This window comes from Miniopterus schreibersii, assembly GCF_964146895.1.
Source record: "Miniopterus schreibersii genome assembly, chromosome: 2".
Lineage (NCBI taxonomy): Eukaryota > Metazoa > Chordata > Mammalia > Chiroptera > Miniopteridae > Miniopterus > Miniopterus schreibersii.
Genome location: NC_138102.1, coordinates 23226840 through 23247557, shown reverse-complemented (window position 1 = coordinate 23247557; position 20718 = coordinate 23226840). Strand labels below are relative to the sequence as shown.

The window sequence follows — 20718 nt, the reverse complement described above, 5'->3', positions numbered from 1 at the left end:
GTGGAGGCTACACCCCATGATGAAGTTGTTCAGAGCAACCATACCCCTATTTGATAGTCAAGTTCTAGGTGCTTTCAGGAAGAAGATGACAAAAAGCAGCACCTAGCGGTATTCTCTAGGGCTAGGAGTATTCATAATCGCCATAACGACAATTTATTTCATGTGATCTAATGTTCTAGATGATGTATTTTTTCAATGAGAAAACTGCAGCGATTGGTACTATTACTAGAAAAACACTTTGTTTTTTCAGGAGTTTTATCAGATGATTCCCTATAGACTAGCAATGTCATCCCAGTGGGCCTGATTATAATAAAGAGGCTTTTAGAATGTTTCCAGCAAGAATGAATTGGAATGAAATAGATCATGATTCTGCTTCCTTTTACTTATTTTTCATGTAATAAGGTTTGCTAAAGTTTTTTTTTACTCATCAATAAAATGCTTTACATCTTATTATTCCAAAGAAATAGCATGAACTCAGTTTACCTGAGAAGACTTGTTAGTAATTTTGTCAGAGATTTCATTTCTTCTGATGTTGTCTTGAACAACTTACTTAATAGAGCTTAAAAAAAATTAGGCCTTCTCTAATAGACCTTAGGAAGTAAATTGTATTTTACTTTCATGTACTGAGACCTAGAGTTGGCATTAGTTTACCAAAATCTGGAGAAAGTTTAGTGACCTGTCACTGGCTCTTTTTCTTCTTTCTTCCCTTCATCGTTTCCTTCTTTTCCTTTCTTCTCTTTCATTTCTTCCCTTCCCTTCCTTTCTCTCCTTTCCTCTCTGCATCCCCCACCCCCATATTTCAAAAAGCACAGAATTTTGTTTAGGTTTCCCAGATTCACATTGTGGGGAATATTTAGTTGTAATGTTTAGCTCTCAAAGTAAAACTGTGCTCAAGGATTCTTCTTTATCTTCATGTTGCAACAAGTTGAAATAATTGCTCATTGAGATTTTAGCACAGGTAAATAAAGGTAAGTGGTAGAATAGTGGGGGGGGGCATGACTTACATTTGCATAGGGAGAACTTCATTTTTCTAACTGCCTTTTAAGAAGAAATTATTCAAAATCCAGGTATCCAGGATACAGTCTGGTTGTTGTGGGCCACCGTTGAAACTCAGTTAATACATCTAGTGCCCACATTAGATGATGTCATTTACAGTTGGGGCCATTTCATTTTGAGATTTTTTAGTTCTGATGGCAAAGAAGGAAAAAGCTGTTTATCCTGCTGCCTTTTCTTTTTCACCCAAGGATATTTTTTCCATTGCTTTTCAGAGAGAGTGGACGGGAGAGAGAAACATCGATGTGAGAGAGACACATCGATTGGTTGCTTCCTGCAGGTGCCCCAACAGGGCAGGGATTGAACCTGCAGCGGAGGTACTGGCCAGCGGCCAATGCTCTAACCACTGAGCCAAACTGGCTAGGGCTGCTGCCATTCCTTTTTGAGTATGGGGTTTGAGACAGCCTGCAAAGGAAATAAAGTAGCTTAGGGAACCTTTCTTTTCCATGTTCTTGGCTCTTACTTCTTGACTTAAATTTTTAATGTCAGTCATTTGTTTTACTCAGTACTTTATTTTGGAGTAAGTTTTGTACTAATGTATAATTTTATGTTGTTTTGGTTTGGCTAATATTAGAGATTTTAGAAAACAGTATTACATATTGTAGACATTTAGAAATATATTTCAGCAGTTCCTTGGAAGCTTTTATTGTGCTGAATGGAAGTTTAAAAATAAAATGTGAGATTGTATAGGAAGAATTAATGTGAATCCCCAAGAGAGAAGGAAAAAAATCACATGCCCTTTCCCACCCTTATTTTAGCATGAAGCACTTAGTGCAGACAGGACTAGTGTTCCATAAATACACATTTAGAGAGGGTTTAGTTAAATGTTTTCAGAAAAATAATCATGCTTCAAAAGCTGCTTCTAGAGTAGAACTTGAAAAAATAGTTATGGTCTTTACACTTTAACAAATCAAACATTCGTGTGTGCTAATCTACTTTTTCTTTAATTCCAGGGTAATCTTTTTAAAGCATAGATATCCAAACTGATAGCAACTAAATTAATGAGTTTTTAAAATTTCCTCCAGCCTCACTACTTATTTATATGAGAGAAGATATTGTAATTTATTTGGATTATATTTTTTGTCATCATATCATTTAGTATTTTGCATATGCAATTTTAATGATAATATCAGATCTCAGATTACCAGGGCATGGCCAGTTCTGGACACAGTTCAGGATACAGGGGTTAAAAAAGGTGTGTATTTTTATAATAGAAGAGCCATGTGGTCTTCTGGATTCAGACTAAAATAGGTATAAAAGCTGCTGCTTTTTAATTTAGGTCATGTTGCTTCCATTACTGTATGAACTGATCTGATCACTTTATTGCCTAGCTCCTCATTAAAGGGACATTATAAGAAGTCCTGTTATACTACTGCTAAAATAGCAAGACTGTTGAATAAATATGAAGTAATAATATCTGGAAGAATAATTTGAACTTTTATTTCACTTGTTGAGTAATAGACTTTTTTTTTTTTTAATATGTGTTTATTGATTTCAGGGAGAGAGAGAGAAACATCAATGATGAGAAAGTCATTGATTGACTGCCTCCTACAAGCCCTTTATTAGGGAGCAAGCCAGCAACCCGGGCATGTGCCCCGACCAGGCATAGAACCGAGATCTCTTGGATCATAGGTCGATGCTTAACCACTGAGCCACACCGGCCGGGAGAGTAATAGACTTTTAAGTTGCAGAATTGAATGTAATATTTAACCAGAGGGAAAGGCAGAATTTCAGAGGTGGAAGAAGGAGGTACTGTAACATGTCCTAACTTGAAAAAACATTCAATATTATAATTTTATACTTAAAAAGAAATACAAAATCTGTTTTTATAATATCCACTATATGTCCATTTCAGCACTGTAAACGTAGTGTACCTAGTGCAGGGCCTGACAAATGTTTATTTTCTGATATTAATAAATGAAGAAAGAATATACAGCTTGACACAGTCTTCTTTACTTATTGGTGTGCTCTGAAGGTGGACTTTATTTTCTACTTACTGGAGAGAATGTGAGATTTTTTTTTGGTACCTGTCAAAGGGGTAACTTAAAAAGACTGCAGAATATTAGTCTAATAAGAAGAACATGAATTTGGTGTCTTGATTTCTCATTCTTGCTTTCCTGCTATTAATTAGATGGATACTGTTACCCAAATTAGTTTTATCTTTTTTTCCCTTTCTTTTCATTTGATTAATGGGGTTAATGATACATTCTCTACCTTTTTACCTGTGGAGTAATGAGAGTTAAAAAAGAATTGTTGTGGAAGTTTAAAGTCTTATAAAATATGAAACCCTGTCTTTTTTTTTTTAATTATTGTTTATAGGCTACCTAAATTGTATCTTTGTGAATTCTGTCTAAAATATATGAAAAGTAGAACTATTCTACAGCAGCACATGAAGAAATGTGGTTGGTTCCATCCTCCTGCCAATGAGATTTACAGAAAGAATAACATATCTGTCTTTGAGGTAAAGTAGATGTTTAGTAGTTGTCCTATCCGTTTCAAATATAATGTCACCTGTACTGTATCTAATTGTGCAACTCGGTTTGGTGGTTTTTTTTGGAAATGTTATTTTACTATTGTTCACTCACCATTCAGATAATTCTGCTATATGAGAAGCGGAATTAGGCCAATACAAATGGTACCAAGTTTACAAGCTTGATCTCAGAATAAATTATTCTGTATTTAATTATCAATTATATATCTTATTATTTTATGTACCATTAAGAAGGAAAAAGAGTACTGTTAATGTTTTTTAAGACTCCATTTGATTATAAAAGGCCAACTGGTTTTACGTATGTTTAGAGGTGATTAAATTTTGTCTTAGAGTCTATGAACAATGGTGTTTAAATGAAAAGATTTCTGTTGCTCTATTTAAAGGAATATTTTGTAGAGGTATATTTAAATAGCAGTAGTAAATCTTAACATATTTTCCTAACTTCATCATGATGATATGACTTATGCTATGTTTGTGATTATTCTGTGTTGTTAGTGGTATTTAATTTCTTGATCCTCAGTTCTGTGGTTTAATTGGCAAGTACTGAGTACTTGTCATGTGTTTAGTTCTGTTAATCACTAGAATTTACATTAGTAGAGTTCTTGATGATAAAATTTCAAATTTTCAGAATCTACTCAGTCTCTCACTTTCTTGATCTTCCCTAAGCATTTATTTCAGTTGAGGAATAGAGAAGCGCTTCACCTTGGGGGAAGGGGAAAAGTTGTGGTATACATGTTTCAGAGCAAATTGTTTCACAACTTAAGCATATACTGGCGTGTATTTTTAAAGAAGTAATATTAAATTACTAAAATTGTTGAAGAGGTTTCAGTCTTAAAATGCCAATGTCTTAGGGGTCTAATGTGGACATCAATTGGCATTTTGATAAAAGAGCTAGCTCCAGCAACTCCAAGAGCACAAGGTATCAGGAGCAACATAGTCTAGTCCTCCTGATCTTGGCCAGCCCGGGCCCAAGAAATAACTCATTGGCCAGGTTGCCAGGGAACGTGCTTAGTTAAATCTCCCTCAGTAGCTTTATTTGGGCATAAATCTGATCATGGCAGTCAGACTACATTGTTTCTGGCTGCTGGCACAGATTATAGTTATACTTTGTTTTATTTACATATGTATTTTAGAAGCAGTTGCATTTAGATCTTCTGTTATATTAAATACTTTTTAAAAAGGAAATAGTTCAGCTTGCCATCGGAAGGATTCCTGCAGTCAATCTGCTATGAAAGCAAAAAGTGCTATTTTAAAAATGGTCATTACCTCCTTATCTAGCTGTTCATGCTTTGTTGAATACAGTATTTTATATACATATTTATTTAGTTGTCTTAAAACAGCAGGTACTGTAATCCTGACGTTTCAAGAGATAGCTTCCAGGTTTCAGTGTGTTCTGATCACTGACAACTTCTCTTAGGCTGGACTATGGATACTCATTTGTGCTTGTAGCTGACCTGTATTATTCTGGAACTAAAGAGACACTCTCCTGACCATTTTGTTCTATTTTTTTCCCCTCTAGGTTGATGGGAATGTGAGTACCATTTATTGTCAGAACCTGTGTCTCTTGGCAAAATTGTTTCTTGACCACAAAACACTCTATTATGATGTGGAGCCATTTCTTTTTTATGTACTAACACAGAATGATGTCAAGGGCTGCCACCTTGTTGGCTACTTTTCTAAAGTAAGTGTATCAGCTTAAATTTTGTTTGAATTCATATGTAAATCTGAAATAATCTTTACTGGTTCTCACTAGGAGACACTGCAGGGTACAGGACCTTCTGGGAGCCATCTAGCTTTTTAGAAAGGAAATTAGAAGGAACGCTCAGAAACAAATGCTAGAAGGTGCCTACTAACATTCAATAGACTGTATATACTCTCCTAGGAACATGAACTGCTGGTTATACTCAAGAGGAAAAGTTTTTAAATAACTTCCATTCCCATGGTGATAATAGATAGAACTTGTGAAATAAACAGAGTCATTATCTGTTTAAGTTCTTTCTCAGTTTAAATCCTCTCTTCCTAATTTGAATTTTAGGTGTAGAAATAAGAGTAAGAAGCAGTTTTTATTACAGGATATTTTTCTCCTTTAATCTTTCATTCTGTTGGGAGAAAAAAGTTTTCTTTTGTAGTCAAGCAACATGAAAGATGTCCTTTTATTTGAGCAAGCCCAAGGTAAAATCTAGGTGAGTAAGGTAAGTGAAGGGACAGCTAGCTTTATAAGCATTTTGTTAGTAGGCTATTTCAGTAGTTAAATATAATTCAAGCTATATTGCCTGGTTTGTAAAAATTTATTTGTACCCAACACTTTGGGACTATATTTTGTAAAGTTAGGTACAGCTTATGGGGAGGTGGGACTGCACTATGTAGCATCAGAGGAGGAAATAAAAGAAACTTTGAAATAGTTGATGGTGAATCTTTCCACTTCTAGAGTGCCACATTGATTCATAATTTGTAGCTTTGCAAAGTGATTGGGACTCAGATTCCTCTGCTCATCTTAGGCATTGACATACTTGTTTTTGAGTTGCAGATGGTGTTGGATGGCATCAGTTTATTTTATAATTTTATTCTCCTGGGATAGTTGCTTTGTGGGTAATGGCAATGACTTAATATTGTCCTATCTCCTCCCAGTGGGGTATTTTTTTCTTGATGTGCATTGTTATTCCCAAAGGACCAGGGCGGTGGTTTTGACTGTTAGTGTTTGTTTCTTAATAATTAGCATTACTGTTCAGTCCTATCAGCTTGTTGTTTTAAAACTTGGCTTCTATTTTCTCCACCAGGAAAAGCACTGCCAACAGAAATACAACGTTTCCTGTATAATGATTCTTCCCCAATACCAGCGTAAGGGCTACGGCAGGTTTCTCATCGATTTTAGTAAGTATTATAACATAATTTCTTGTTATCTCTTCCTATGGACCATGTCTGTGTTTGTGTGTGTATGCGTGCACATACATGTGTATTTTATTTTATTTTTAAAATATATTTTTATTGATTTCAGAGAGAGGAAGGGGGAGGGAGAGAAAGAGAAACATCAGTGATGACAGAGTCATTGATTGGCTGCCTCTCGCGTGCCCGCCCGCTGGGGGTTGAGCCCACAACCAGGGCATATGCCCTGACCGAGAATCAAACCTCGATTTCCTGGACCATAGGTTTATGCTCAGCTGCTGAGCCTCACCGGCCATGCTGTGTATAATATTTTAAAGATTTGCAGATAAAAGATTTATTGGTTGTCATATTGCTGTATGGAACTTTAAAACTTAAAGTTGGGGGGTGGGATGGGGTGGAATTGGTCATTGGGGAGAAAAAGGGACATCTGTAATATTTTAAACAAAAACAAACCAAAAAAATGAGGAAACTGAGGAAAAAACAACAACTTAGTCATGAATTTTTTTTCTGTTGGTTGTACATTAAATATTTTTAAATAGCTAATATTAAGCACCAACTTCTATGTGATAGCAAATACCTTAATTTGCAACTGTTAAGTTACAGTGGAACTTAGTTTTATTTAGTAATTCTAACTCACAACAATATTAGGACATTGTATAACTACTTAAATTAGTATTAATAAATACTAATAGGACAGCACCTGTCCTATTTTTGTTACCCAAAATATGTGCATCATTTTTTAGTTATAGGCTCTCTACCTAGTGGTTAAAATTATGGGATGCACCTTTAAAAATCTTAAAATTAAATGATACAGTAAATAATTTAATCTGAATTAAGTATTGAAAGCTAATGGTTCTAAAAAGGTCATTGTAGAACTTGAATTTCGTTTTACACATTGATAATCTTGCTTAGAAAGTAAATACATGTTTGCAGTAAATTTTATATTAATTATAAAATAGTGATATTTGAGGGAATAGTTTCTCAGGTACTACTAAAAATAATATTTTAATAATCAGAAACAGTGGTTTAAACTAAGGATTTTGATAACAGACAATCCTTCTAAATATCAGATGATTATATCACCAGTGTTAAGAAGTTAATTCTTATATAGACCAGTGAAGCTTATTCTCGTTGGCCTTAGACTATACACCTAACCATATTTTACTGGAAATAAAATTGGTTATTTTGGATTAGTAGTAGAGGGTAGAATTCAGATTATCCCTTTAATATTGATATATTGCTTTGAAATAGAAACTCATAACTGAACACGTTATGCTATTAAGTGACACAGTTAGGGGGAAATAATTTATTATGCTGGTTAGTCTTTTTTTTTTTTTTTTTAGATGTACAAATAATCTGTATCTGTATAGTATTTGTCTTTATTTTTTTGTAATGTATAGTCCCATATTACCATTCTTAGGCTGATTTTTTCTTTAATGACCAAAAAAATCTATTTCTTCTGTCATCTCCATTTTTTATGCTTTCCTTTAGAATTTATGCCTTTTTCCCCCCTGTTCTTGAAAGCCACACACTAGGCAAGAGGACGAAGTAATACCATGATATACTCACAGTGACACCCTCATGTTGACATTCTTGCTTATCAAGAATTAGAGTGATAGGTCATTGTGAGGAGAGCTTTGGTTGAAGTGAAAAATTATCATCTAATTCTCTCCGAGAACACAATCTTAAATGGGATTACCTACATACTGTGGTAATTCTTCTGTGTTGTTCAGTTTACATATAGCTGTTGCCATCTAGTGGTCCAAATAAAATATGCAAGGGTGGTTTTCTACTATAGTAATTAAATAAAAAACATTATTGCCTTAAACTTGCTAATGTAGCCCATCAATATGAAGTCCTGATTTTTAAGTTTGAATATTTTAACAGTAGTTACGTTAAGTATAGACCAAGTGATACTAACGTAATTTTCATTGTAGACAAATTATGTAGTCTTCCTGCAGTTTTCAAGTAATTTTGCAATTTTATGTTTTTCCTTGAAGGAATTTACTTTTGTAATTATTATTGCCTACAAAAGTTAGATTGGTTGTGGAAGAGGGGATTGTTATTTTGGGGAATTGGCCTATTTTAGGCTCTCTGACATATTCGTGATTTGGGGGTTTCTTTAGGTTATTTGTTATCAAAGCGTGAAGGCCAAGCAGGATCTCCAGAGAAACCATTATCCGACCTAGGTCGTCTTTCCTACATGGCTTACTGGAAAAGTGTAATATTGGAGTGCCTTTATCACCAAAATGACAAGCAAATCAGCATTAAGAAGTTAAGTAAGTTGACTGGAATCTGTCCTCAAGACATTACTTCCACACTCCACCACCTAAGAATGCTGGACTTCCGTAGTGACCAGTGAGTATTACATCCCTTTGTATACCTTTGGAGGATAATTAGGTGGAAGCTTTTGGATCAGGCAGCCAAATTATTGCTAGAAGAACATAAACTAATATGAATGATACACTTTGTGATTCTCAGACATCATTTTTCTTTCTAGTATTGGTAACTTCTTCAACCCTAGAAACAGTGTCACATAAATTATACTCATGATTTATTTCCACATAACGTGTCACAAAATGAAATATGTCAAAAGAAGGAGCTCACGTTTCTCCTGAAAGGAGGCATTTGAGCTAGAAATGTGGAGAATAGGAGATTAGAGTTCAGGAAAGTATCAGAAATTCCAGAGGTAGGAAGTATGAGAAAACAAAAGGTTAAAACAACTTCGTCCATTGCTGTAGCTGAGTGTGAAGTATTTATCTAGCTTCATATTTCTTAGCTCTCTTCTATGATGGTATATTTCTGTGTTTCAGCTTCCCAGGCTTGCTATTTTTGAAGCATTTATCATCATCTCCAGGGTTTTCTGGGCATTATAGTTCTATATTCATTGTTAGGTACTCCTTGTACATTGTTGATTGCTATAAACTTTTCTTTGGTTCCAGATTTGTGATTATCCGCCGGGAAAAACTTATTCAGGATCACATGACAAAGCTTCAGCTGAATTTGCGACCTGTAGATGTAGATCCAGAATGTTTGCGCTGGACTCCTGTCATAGTCTCCAATTCTGTTGTCTCAGAGGAAGAAGAAGAGGAGGCTGAGGAAGGAGAAAATGAAGAGCCACAGTGCCAAGAAAGAGAATTAGAGACAAATGTAAGGACATGGGTAGTCTCTATTTTTGATGACAGAAGGATATATTTTGAGTTTTCATGAGTATCTGTGATAGGTGAATAAAATAAACCAATACAGTAAATTCACATTGGAATTTCAGAGTTTATTTTAAGGATAGAAATTTCAGGAAAACTGGGTTTTATTTATTTGTATATTTTTAAGCTTGGTTCATTGGGAGACCTTCAAATTTGTTAGGTGTTACTTCTGACTAAATATTTCTTACCAGAGTACCAGTAAGCAGCTAAATTTTAAGCTATATAGTAGTTGAGGAATCTGAATTGAATCTAAATTTGTCTTGTTAAAAATGAAATGAAGATACATTTTCCTTAAAATAAAACATTATGGAATAATGTAAACGTGTATGTTTTCTAAGAGAGCACTAAATAGTTCAGTAGGTACACAGACATATTTAGCCATTAAAGGGTTAAAGCCATTAAAGGGAGAGACTAGTTTTTCAATATTTTTCTTCATGTGATGCATATCTTTTTTTTTAAAAGCAGTTCTTTCATCTTTTAAAAATCTATGTTCTTCTTTGATAAATGTAAACAAATTCCTGCCCCTGTTTAATGTAATTTAATTTTAAAAATGAAATTAAATATTCAGACTAGAAAGAAATCAAAATAATTACAGAAATTTTCTTTCATTTTTTTTCAAACACTCCCTTTTCTTGCTCATACTCCAGAGCCCATCTCCTCTCTTTATAAATTTTTATTTCTGAGAAGTTTCATAAACTCTCATTTAAAATTTATAAGAATAATAATATTCACTTTGTTTATTGAAGATAGTATTGCATAGGGCCTAAGAGCGCTAGCTCTTGGGTCAGATTGCCTGGTTTTATATCCCAACTTCTTCATTTGCTGTTGCATGACCTGGTGCAACTTACTTAAACTTTTTGTGCCTCAGTTACCTAATCTGTAAAATGGGCATATAATTACACTTTATACAATTATTGTGAAGATTAAATACCTTTAATGCATTAAAACAGTGTCTGACACATAAGAAATATTCATGTTAGCTATTAAATAATCATTTTCTTTTTTAAAGCTCTGTTTTCTTATCTTTGTATTTAAAAGATCAGAATAGGAGATATAACCAGGTAAGACTGAAAAATTAACCATAATGATTTTGTTTTCTAAAATCAGGTGGGAAAGTCTGCATCTCGGGAGAACAAAGAACAAGATTCTTATTCTTCAATAGAAAGTGAAAAGAAACCAGAAGTTACAGCACCAGCCAATTCTACACGTTTGAATAAACAGGTCCTTTCCCGTGAAAGTCTTCCTGCAAATAATCAGCCATCTCGGAGAGGCCGCTGTGGGAGGAAGAACAAAAAAACCCAGGAACGTTTTGGTGATAAAGATTCTAAACTGCTCCTTGAAGAGACATCAACTCCTCAGGAACAGTATGGAGAATGTGAAGAAAAATCAGAAACCTCCCAAGAACAGTACACTGAAAGTGAGGAACAGTTGGCAGCCTCTAAGGAGCAGCCAAGCCAGGATGGGAAGCCAAACATTCCCAAAAGAAGACTAAGTGAAGGAATTGAGCTGTGGCGAGGACAGCTAAAGAAAAGCCCTGAGGCTCTGAAGTGCAGGCTATCGGAAGGCAATGATAGACTGTCCCGTCGCTATAGTGATGGTGATAGGGCTCTCCTCAGGGGCTTCAGTGAGAGTAGTGAGGAGGAAGAGGAGCCAGAAAGTCCTCGGTCCAACTCGCCACCAATTCTTACAAAGCCCACATTGAAGCGAAAGGTAAAGAATTTCTTTGATGTCCTTTCTTCCTCCAGTTGTAGCTTATTGGATATAGTTGTTCTGTCCTAGAGTTCTGAAAGAGTAAATATAGAAGTTTCTTAGTGTGTTATTTTTTAAAAATATGTCTTTATTGATTTCAGAGAGAGGAAGGGAGAGGGTGAGAGAGATAGAAACATCAGTGATGAGAGAGTCATTGATTGGCTGCTTCCTGCACGTCCCCTACTGGGGGTTGAACCTTTGACCTTGGCATGTGCCCTCACTGGGAATCAAACCGCGATCTCTGTGATCATAGGTCGATGCTCAACCGCTGAACCACACTAGCCGGGCCTAGTGTGTTTATTTTTTAAACTTTAAACCTCAGTATATTGTTCCCAGTGACTATTTGAAATGTATATATGAGTTCTGTGGTTCGTGGTAATTAGCTTAGAAGTCATAACCGTATTTAAGGGCTGACAGACTGTTTTTCAGCTTGCTGTTTGATGTTTAAATCATGACTTAGAGATTTTTAAGATATTTTAAAAATATGTATAAATTAGGAATGATTATATTAGAAAAGAAGAGGAAACTTTACATAGTTCCATGGAAAGTGGATGTATATTGAGGTGCTCAGAGCAAAGCCATTCATCTTACCTTGAGTGGTACTATTTTCCCTGTACTCGCACCTCCCTTCTCTCTCTCCCCTTCACTCCTCTAGTAGTTTGTCTTAACCTTGTTTTAAAAATATTTTTTCGCCCTTGTTGGTTTGGCTGCAAGGTTAGAGCATTGGCCTGTGGACTGAAGGGTCCCCGGTTCGATTCCAGCCAAGGGCGCGTACCTCAGTTATAGTTTGGGGCGCGTGTGGGAGGCAACCAATCAATGTGTCTCTCTCACATCCATGTTTTTCTCTCTCTCTCTTCACCCCTCCTCTACTGTAAAGGTACTCCTTTTTTCCCTTTTCTGCCCTGTATTCTTTGGAAGGAAGTCTCTGTCCACAGCCCACACACTTAAGTTATGGGGAGTAATACTCCTTAAGAGCAGAATACCTGTGTTTATTTAGAATTCTGCTTGGAATATTTATCTCTTCTCCATCTATTTATTTAAGCATTTATTTATATTGCTGTGGACTCACAGATATTTACTTTATACTTTGGGTTATAATCCAATACTATTACTTTATTTGTCACTCAAATTCTTCTATCTTTGGACATTAGGAGCTCTTTCAGTTTTGTTCCTGTATCCCTTTAACATTCATGCCCTCATCATTGCAAAGTTTTTTATTTGTTTTGTTTTTAGTACTTCCTTCCTTTTTGGTACTAAAAGATGTTCCAACTTGTATATTTCATGCCCCAATCGATTATTTCTCCAAAGAGCAAAGCATGTTAAATCTAATTTGAAAATTGTATTCTTAACTAGGATTAGTAAATTTGAAGTGGAGAAAAAGTGAACTTGACTAACTATACTGTTTGTTATGTGACCATGAAGAATATATCTTTGCCATCCTAGGCTTGTATTGCCTATTCATAAAATAAAATTATGCTATTTGTGTAAAAAAGGAATATTATAATAGGCAGTGAGATCATGTTACAAAGTACTTTTGAAGTTCTTGAAGAAATGCAGTTGACTGGGAGTCAGAGACTGTATTTTACAACCATTTCTACACTGACTGCATGTGTGACCTTAAGTCCTGTAACCTTTCTGACCTCTGTAGGTACGGGAATTGGCTTAGGCCGTTTCCTGGTGCCTCATCTTTGTTTTGTGCTGTTGTGTGATTTAAGGTATTAGATCAACTCTAGTACAAAATTGTGCATAATGTGCCAAATTCCAATAACAGGTCTATTTTATTACTTTTGAAATGCTTTACTAACATCAAGTAAATTCCTATCAGCTCCATATTTCTGTATTCTAATATAAGTCTATGGATAGCTCATGAAGATGGCATACAGCTTCACTGATAGTTCTGCTGACCTTCATGGTAGAGCTATGAGACAAACAGAAAGTACTTATTCCTTTTTTCTCTTGAGGAAAAGAGAAGTTAAAGGACTAGCCTATGTGTCATTTTAGTATTGAAATAGACAACTCCCTAGGTTGCTTAGTTTAACTGAACTATTAATAAGGGAATTATAATATCTGTTCTTGGACATGCCTGCCTGTTGTTTTACAAAGTTGTATTCAGTTATCTAACATCTGTGTACCTCTGATACATTATGTATAGTAAGATACTGTATGTATCTTAGTATTTTGAAATATTTAAAATGTATTTTGAGCCCTGCCCTTGCACCAAAAGGTTGCCGGTTCAATTTCTAGTCAGGGCACATGCCCAGGTTGTGGGCTCAATCCCTGCCCAATAGGGGGCATGCAGGAGGCAGCTAATCAATGTTTCCCTCTCACAACAATGTTTCTTTCTCTCTTTCCCTCTCCCTTCCCCTCTCTCTAAAATCAATAAAATATTTAAAAAAATTTTTAAATATATTTTGGTAAACAGCATCCTCATTTTATATGTGCTAATTCTATTAGGTTTAAAAACTATTAATCATATTATTAGTAGAAATGATAGTGTTCATTACTGTTAATAAAATTCTTTCTCTTTTAAATAGAAAACGATTCTTCACCGAAGAAGGAGAGTTCGAAAGCGCAAACACCACAATAGCAGTGTAGTCACAGAAACTATTTCTGAGACGACAGAAGTCTTAGATGAACCTTTTGAAGACTCTGACTCCGAGAGGCCGATGCCAAGATTGGAACCCACGTTTGAGATTGATGAAGAGGAGGAGGAAGAGGACGAAAATGAGCTCTTCCCCAGAGGGTACTTCCGTCGGCTGTCCTCACAGGACGTTCTCAGGTGTCGATCCTCTTCTAAGAGGAAGTCTAAAGATGAAGATGACGATGATGACGAAGAGTCAGATGATGCTGATGGTATGTTTTGCAGGACTTTCACTTCTTGTAGTTTTATTGTCTTTAGAGATACAGCAGTGAAAGCTATAAACCCTTTAATTAAAAGGCTGAAAAACGAACACAGCCTACTAAGCCACTGAAGGATGACTTGGTAATCTCTAAAAGGTTGTATCAAGTGTACTCACCCTTATTTAGTCCTCTGTCCTTTTAAAGTGCTCTTTTCTAGTTTCCCCTTCAATCTGGGACCTGTTTTTGTTTTTGCAGAAAATTCTTTTTCTGCTTAATCCTTTTTTGTCCATTATCTGAAGCTTAAGATCCGGGTGGGGAACTTTTGTTCTAACAAGGGCCATTTGGGTATTTATAACATCATTTGCAGGCAATGCAAAATTATTAAGTTAAAAATTAGCTATGAACAAAGCTCCTAGATTTATCTAATTTCGAGTCCTTCCTGTGGTTGCCTTGGCAGGGCCAGACCAAACGATTCCTCGAGTCATATATGCCCGTGGGCCGGATGTTCCCCACCCCTGCTTTAGTTAACAGGCGGACTAGACAGCATCAGAAAGATATTTAAGTAATAATGCTTTACTAGAATGTGTGCTCTATAGATTTAGTCTGTGTTGCTTATTGTAGTATACTGAGTGCTTAATATAGGTACTCAATAAATAGTTAATAAATGCTAAGAAGATGGTTCTTAAAAAAGATCAGATTCACATAAATTGGACTTGCTTCCTGTCTGTTCAGGAATCCTTCCTGAATCATCTCCCTAAGTGTCTTACTCAATTAGTAGTAAATTTTGAATAAAACTGGTACAGTACTTCAAAATAGGTTAAATTTTATGGCATAGCTAAACATCAGAGATTTACTTTTAAAATACCCTTGTCATTTTCTCTTTAGAAATGAAGAAACGGGGGCCCATATATGAGCTGGGTCACACACTAGTCATTTGCATCCTTGCCTCAGTTTTTGCCAGGGTATCATGCTGCATACCTCTGTAGTGTTTACCTTGTGCGAGGTCAAACTGAAGGAATCTAATTGTACATATGTATAAACATACAGCTTTTATGTATTAACTAGTTGAGCTTTTTATTCTTTTAAAAATAAATTCACTCAGTTTCAAATCTAGTGGATAACTTTCATGATTTCCATTCTCATATGTTTATACAATAAATACTTTTAATAAAGTGATACGATGACTGAATTCTTTGCTTTACTGGAAGTGATTTTCCAGAGTTTTATTATATTTTGAGATACATAATAAGTAGGAAACTAAAAATTTATTTCTAAAATTTGGCACGTTAGTAAAATTCTAACTTGTATCATTATAAACTGAAATAGTATCTTCTAAGTTTCCGTTGCATTGGACAAATTTTCTCTGTTTATTTTCAAGTTATTACTAACTATACCTTTTTAGTGCCCCCCAATCCTGTTCTTACCTTGGTTTTCTTCCCTTTAAAAATTAATTGAAAATGTGAATGTATTTAATGCCACACCAAAAGTGTTAAGATGGTGACTTTAATGCTATGCATATTTCACTATAATTTTTAAAAAGAAAAAAAATTAGTTGGGGAGAAAATAATGCTAAAATAAAATTTATTTTTAATAAACCATTGTCATTGGTGCTTCAGCTTTTTCTTGAGGTCAGTATTTGTCTAGGACTAAATGTCTTGCAGCTGTTCCCATACAAACACAACATTGATTGACATTTATTTTGTGGGATTGCTCAGTCATGACCTGGAGTAATTGGTTCATGAAATTACCTAAAGTAATGATTTTGTGGAAAATAATACCACCAGAGAATATAAATTGCAATCAGAAAAAAAGCCCCGACTGGGTGGCTCAGTTGGTTGGAGCATTGTCCTGTACACCAAAGTGTTGCGGTGGGTTCAGTCTCTGGTTGGGGCACTTAACCTAGGTTGCTGGTCAGGGCCCTTGCAGAAGGCAACCCATCGATCTCCCTCCCTCCCCCCCTCCCCCCCTCCCCCCCTCCCCCCTTTGCTTCTCTCTCTCTAAAATCAATGAAAACATGTCCTCAGGTGAGGATTAAAAAAAAAAGATGTCAGCTCATTTATAACTTACGCAATGAAGACAACTTGTCTAAAGTAGTTGTAATAACTACTTAGTATTTGCATCTTTATAAAGCTAATCTTCATTTTATAGGTGATAAAACTGAATATTAGAGGAACTTTCCCAAGATATACAGTTGGCAATGATAAACTTGAGCTGGTTTTAATTAGTGGATGGTAATAGAATGTTGACCAGCATTCTTTTACTGTTCTGCCAGTTTTCCTTGTGACTTTAGAAGATGTCACTAATTAGGTTTCTTCTTTAGATTCTTAACTTGAAAATGAAGATAATCAAGAGTTTGTGTTGATTAATGAAATTATTTCTGTTGTACATGCTGGTCTCAGAAAAGGGCATTAGAAAATATAAGATCTTATAACCTATTTGTATTTGTATTTTTTATTCCTCCTGTACAGACACTCCTATCCTAAAGCCAGTACCTGTCTTGAGAAAATGTGATGTGAAGGATTCTCCACATGAGCCAGATACATCCACACCTATGAAAAAGAAAAAGGGATGGCCCAAAGGGAAGAGTCGCAAACCAATCCACTGGAAGAAAAGACCTGGTCGCAAACCAGGATTTAAGTTGAATCGGGAAATCATACCCATTTCTACTCAAGAACGCATTATTGAGCCCATTGTACCCATTCCTAAACCTGGACGTAAACTCAAAATTCAAGAGAATGAAGAAACTGTTGAATCAAAGGAAGACTTGCCTTTGACTGAAGAAAGGAAGGAGGAAGAGGAGATGCACGTGGAAGCAGAAGAGCTTGAAGAGGGAGATGAAGGAGATACCACTGGCAGTGAGGTTAGAGCAGCTTCTCCAGGGGATAGCAGCAACAGCCCTGAGATGGACATGAAAGAACCCGAGGTAGAGGAGGAAGAGGAGAAACCCCGTGTCTCAGAAGAACAGAGGCAGTCCGAGGAAGAGCAACAAGAACTGGAAGAACAGGAGCAAGAGGAAGAGGAGGAAGTGGCTGCAGAGACAAACCAGAATGAAGACCACGATGCAGATGATGAAGATGACGGTCATCTAGAATCTACAAAGAAAAAAGAACTAGAGGAGCAGCCCATTAGAGACGACGTAAAGGAGGATCCTGGTGGTCAGGAGTCTTTTTTAGATACGAGTATGCAGAGCAGTAGGGAGAATATAAAGAATAAAGATGAAACAGAACCAGATTCCGAAGAGGAACAGACTTCCCATGAAACATCTGTGGTATCAGAGCATATGCCAGGGTCTGAGGATGATCATGAAGAAGATTCAAACTCTAAAGAAGAATTAATTGAGTTAAAAGAGGAAGATGAGATTCCCCATAGTGAACTGGATCTGGAAACTGTGCAAGCAGTGCAGTCTTTGACTCAAGAAGAAAGCAATGAACATGAGGGTGCCTACCAGGACTGTGAAGAGACGCTTGCAGCTTGTCAGACACTGCAGAGTTACACCCAGGCTGATGAAGACCCTCAGATGTCAATGGTTGAAGACTGTCATACTTCAGAACATAATAGTCCAATATCTTCTGTTCAGTCTCATCCCAGCCAGTCAGTGCGTTCAGTCAGCAGTCCCAATGTGCCTGCCCTTGAAAGTGGTTACACCCAGATCAGCCCAGAACAAGGATCCCTGTCCGCACCCTCTATGCAGAACATGGAGACCAGCCCCATGATGGATGTGCCTTCTGTATCAGACCATTCTCAGCAGGTGGTGGACAGTGGCTTCAGTGATCTGGGCAGCATTGAGAGCACCACAGAAAACTATGAGAACCCTAGCAGTTATGATTCCACAATGGGTGGCAGCATTTGTGGGAATAACTCTTCCCAGAGCAGCTGCTCCTATGGTGGGTTATCATCCTCCAGCAGCCTCACTCAGAACAGTTGTGTTGTCACTCAGCAAATGGCAAACATGGGCAACAGCTGCAGCATGATGCAGCAGAACAATGTCCAGCCTGCTGCCAACTGCAACATCAAGTCACCTCAGAGTTGTGTGGTGGAGCGGCCTCCCAGTAACCAGCAGCAGCCACCACCACCGCAGCAGCAGCAGCAGCAACAGCAGCAGCAGCAACCAGCACCTCAACCTCCACCACCCCAGCAGCAGCAGCAGCAGCAGCAGCCACAGCAGCAGCCACCACCACCACCTCAGCCCCAGCAGCCTCAACCCCCACCCCCACCTCAACAGCAGCCACCCCTGTCACAGTGTAGTATGAATAACAGTTTCACTCCAGCACCTATGATCATGGAGATACCAGAATCTGGAAGCACTGGGAACATCAGTATCTATGAGAGGATTCCAGGGGATTTTGGTGCCGGCAGCTACTCTCAACCGTCAGCCACCTTCAGTTTAGCCAAGTTGCAGCAGCTGACTAACACCATTATGGACCCTCATGCCATGCCTTATAGCCATTCTCCTGCTGTGACTTCCTATGCAACCAGTGTTTCTTTGTCTAATACAGGACTGGCCCAGCTAGCTCCATCTCATCCATTAGCTGGGACCCCTCAAGCACAAGCCACCATGACGCCACCCCCAAACTTGGCGTCTACCACCATGAACCTCACGTCACCTCTGCTACAGTGCAACATGTCTGCTACCAACATTGGCATTCCTCATACTCAGAGGTTGCAAGGGCAAATGCCAGTCAAGGGACACATTTCCATCCGCTCCAAATCTGCACCACTGCCCTCTGCAGCTGCTCACCAGCAGCAGCTGTATGGCCGCAGCCCACCAGCGGTTGCCATGCAGGCTGGCCCGCGTGCATTGGCTGTTCAGCGTGGCATGAACATGGGGGTTAATTTAATGCCAACCCCTACCTATAATGTCAATTCCATGAATATGAACACCTTGAATGCCATGAACAGCTATCGAATGACACAGCCCATGATGAACAGCAGTTACCATAGTAACCCTGCCTACATGAACCAGACAGCACAGTATCCTATGCAGATGCAGATGGGGATGATGGGGAGCCAGGCCTATACCCAGCAGCCTATGCAGCCAAACCCTCATGGAAACATGATGTACACTGGCCCCTCCCATCACAGCTACATGAATGCTGCTGGTGTGCCCAAGCAGTCACTCAATGGACCTTACATGAGAAGATGAGCAAGATAAACTTGCAATTAAAAACTTAAATATATATAAATAAAGGAACCTTTTATACTGACAAACCAGAGAAAAATGGACCTTTTTTCCAGTTAAAATATTGCTGTAGATTTAGAGGAATTTTTCTTTGGTTTATTTTATTTTTTAGAAAACCTGGTCTTCTTTTTGGGGGGTTCATTTTGTTCTGGGGTTTGGTTTTCTTCATAATCTTGAACATTTTACAATAGAACTCATCTACAAATGGATTTGGGGATAGGGGAAACATGCACAAAAATCTTTTCATAATTAAAAAGAGCCTTACTTTCTTTATACACCACATGGACAGAATTTGTGTAAAAGTGAAATATCTTTATTTTATTTGAAGATGTATGTTTCCCCTCACTGTTTGCAGCTCCCAGTGTTGTCATTTTTAAATGTTATATATACATCTCGAGGGTTAACCAGACCCTCTCCTCCGAACCCAACCTTTCATTTCCTACTTCATTCCAGGAGGAGGCACTTATGGGAGACTCGGATGGGGACATGGAGAACAACCCAAGCTCCTTAAACTTATTATTATTGTTAATATTATTATTATTATTAATAAAGCGAGGCAGGAAAATGCTTCTCCTTTTAAAATCCCCTCCACTCCCTACACACACACACACACACACACACACACACACACACACACCCCTCTTGAAACCTTTCCCCCAAAATGTTTCTTTTTTGATGGACTTCATTGAAACGTTTGTCTTTCTTAAATCAAGTGTAATATAATTTTTTTTACTATTCCCACTCAGCACTCAGAGACACTCAAATACTGTAAGTCTCAATTAACAGCAGAATCTCAGAGGAAAGCTGTTTGCAACCCTAATTTAGCCTTGGAGGAATAGAGATGGTCAATTAACAATCAAAAAGAGGAAATTAACCTCTTGTTTTTTACCACCTGGTGAGTCAGCCATACTGCCCTATTCCACGCAGCCTCTTGTTTTTAGTATGTACTTTGAGATGCTAAGGGTCTTGATTCCTGAGCCTTTGACTCTGATTCAACTCAAACAACAGTCCCCAGTGGTTAGCCTCTTACATTCTTACAGTGTTGGTGGATGACTGTTTCAGTGATTTGAAAATACCTGACAAACCTTTGACACTGTTTATGTTGGAAGAGATGACACAGAATTTGTGTCGTAAGGGAAATCATGGTGTGAGTTTTATAGCTACTTAAATGATACATACCTCTAGTCTTCATTTGTCTTTTGAGACCCTGAATTCATCCCCTGTGAATCAGTGCACTAGCCGCTCACCTGTGAGTGGCTAAACAGAAGAGGGATAAACCAACCACCAGCATAGTAGGGCAAATCTGGACAGCAGGGTTT

At 37.3% G+C, this 20718-nt stretch overlaps 1 protein-coding gene across 2 annotated transcripts in view; it reads left to right on the top strand.

The window, feature by feature from the left end:
* The window catches only part of KAT6A (lysine acetyltransferase 6A), a 97185-nt gene extending 77720 nt beyond the window's left edge, over nucleotides 1–19465 (top strand). For both annotated transcript variants that reach the window (XM_081129711.1, XM_081129710.1), the window contains exons 10-17: nucleotides 3373–3514; nucleotides 5064–5225; nucleotides 6322–6415; nucleotides 8554–8785; nucleotides 9370–9577; nucleotides 10738–11340; nucleotides 13914–14232; nucleotides 16689–19465. In XM_081129711.1, the coding sequence (XP_080985837.1) occupies nucleotides 3373–3514; nucleotides 5064–5225; nucleotides 6322–6415; nucleotides 8554–8785; nucleotides 9370–9577; nucleotides 10738–11340; nucleotides 13914–14232; nucleotides 16689–19363 (4435 nt within the window). In that variant the 3' untranslated portion in view covers nucleotides 19364–19465. The remainder of the gene's footprint in view (nucleotides 1–3372; nucleotides 3515–5063; nucleotides 5226–6321; nucleotides 6416–8553; nucleotides 8786–9369; nucleotides 9578–10737; nucleotides 11341–13913; nucleotides 14233–16688) is intronic.
* Nucleotides 19466–20718: the final 1253 nt, after the last annotated feature.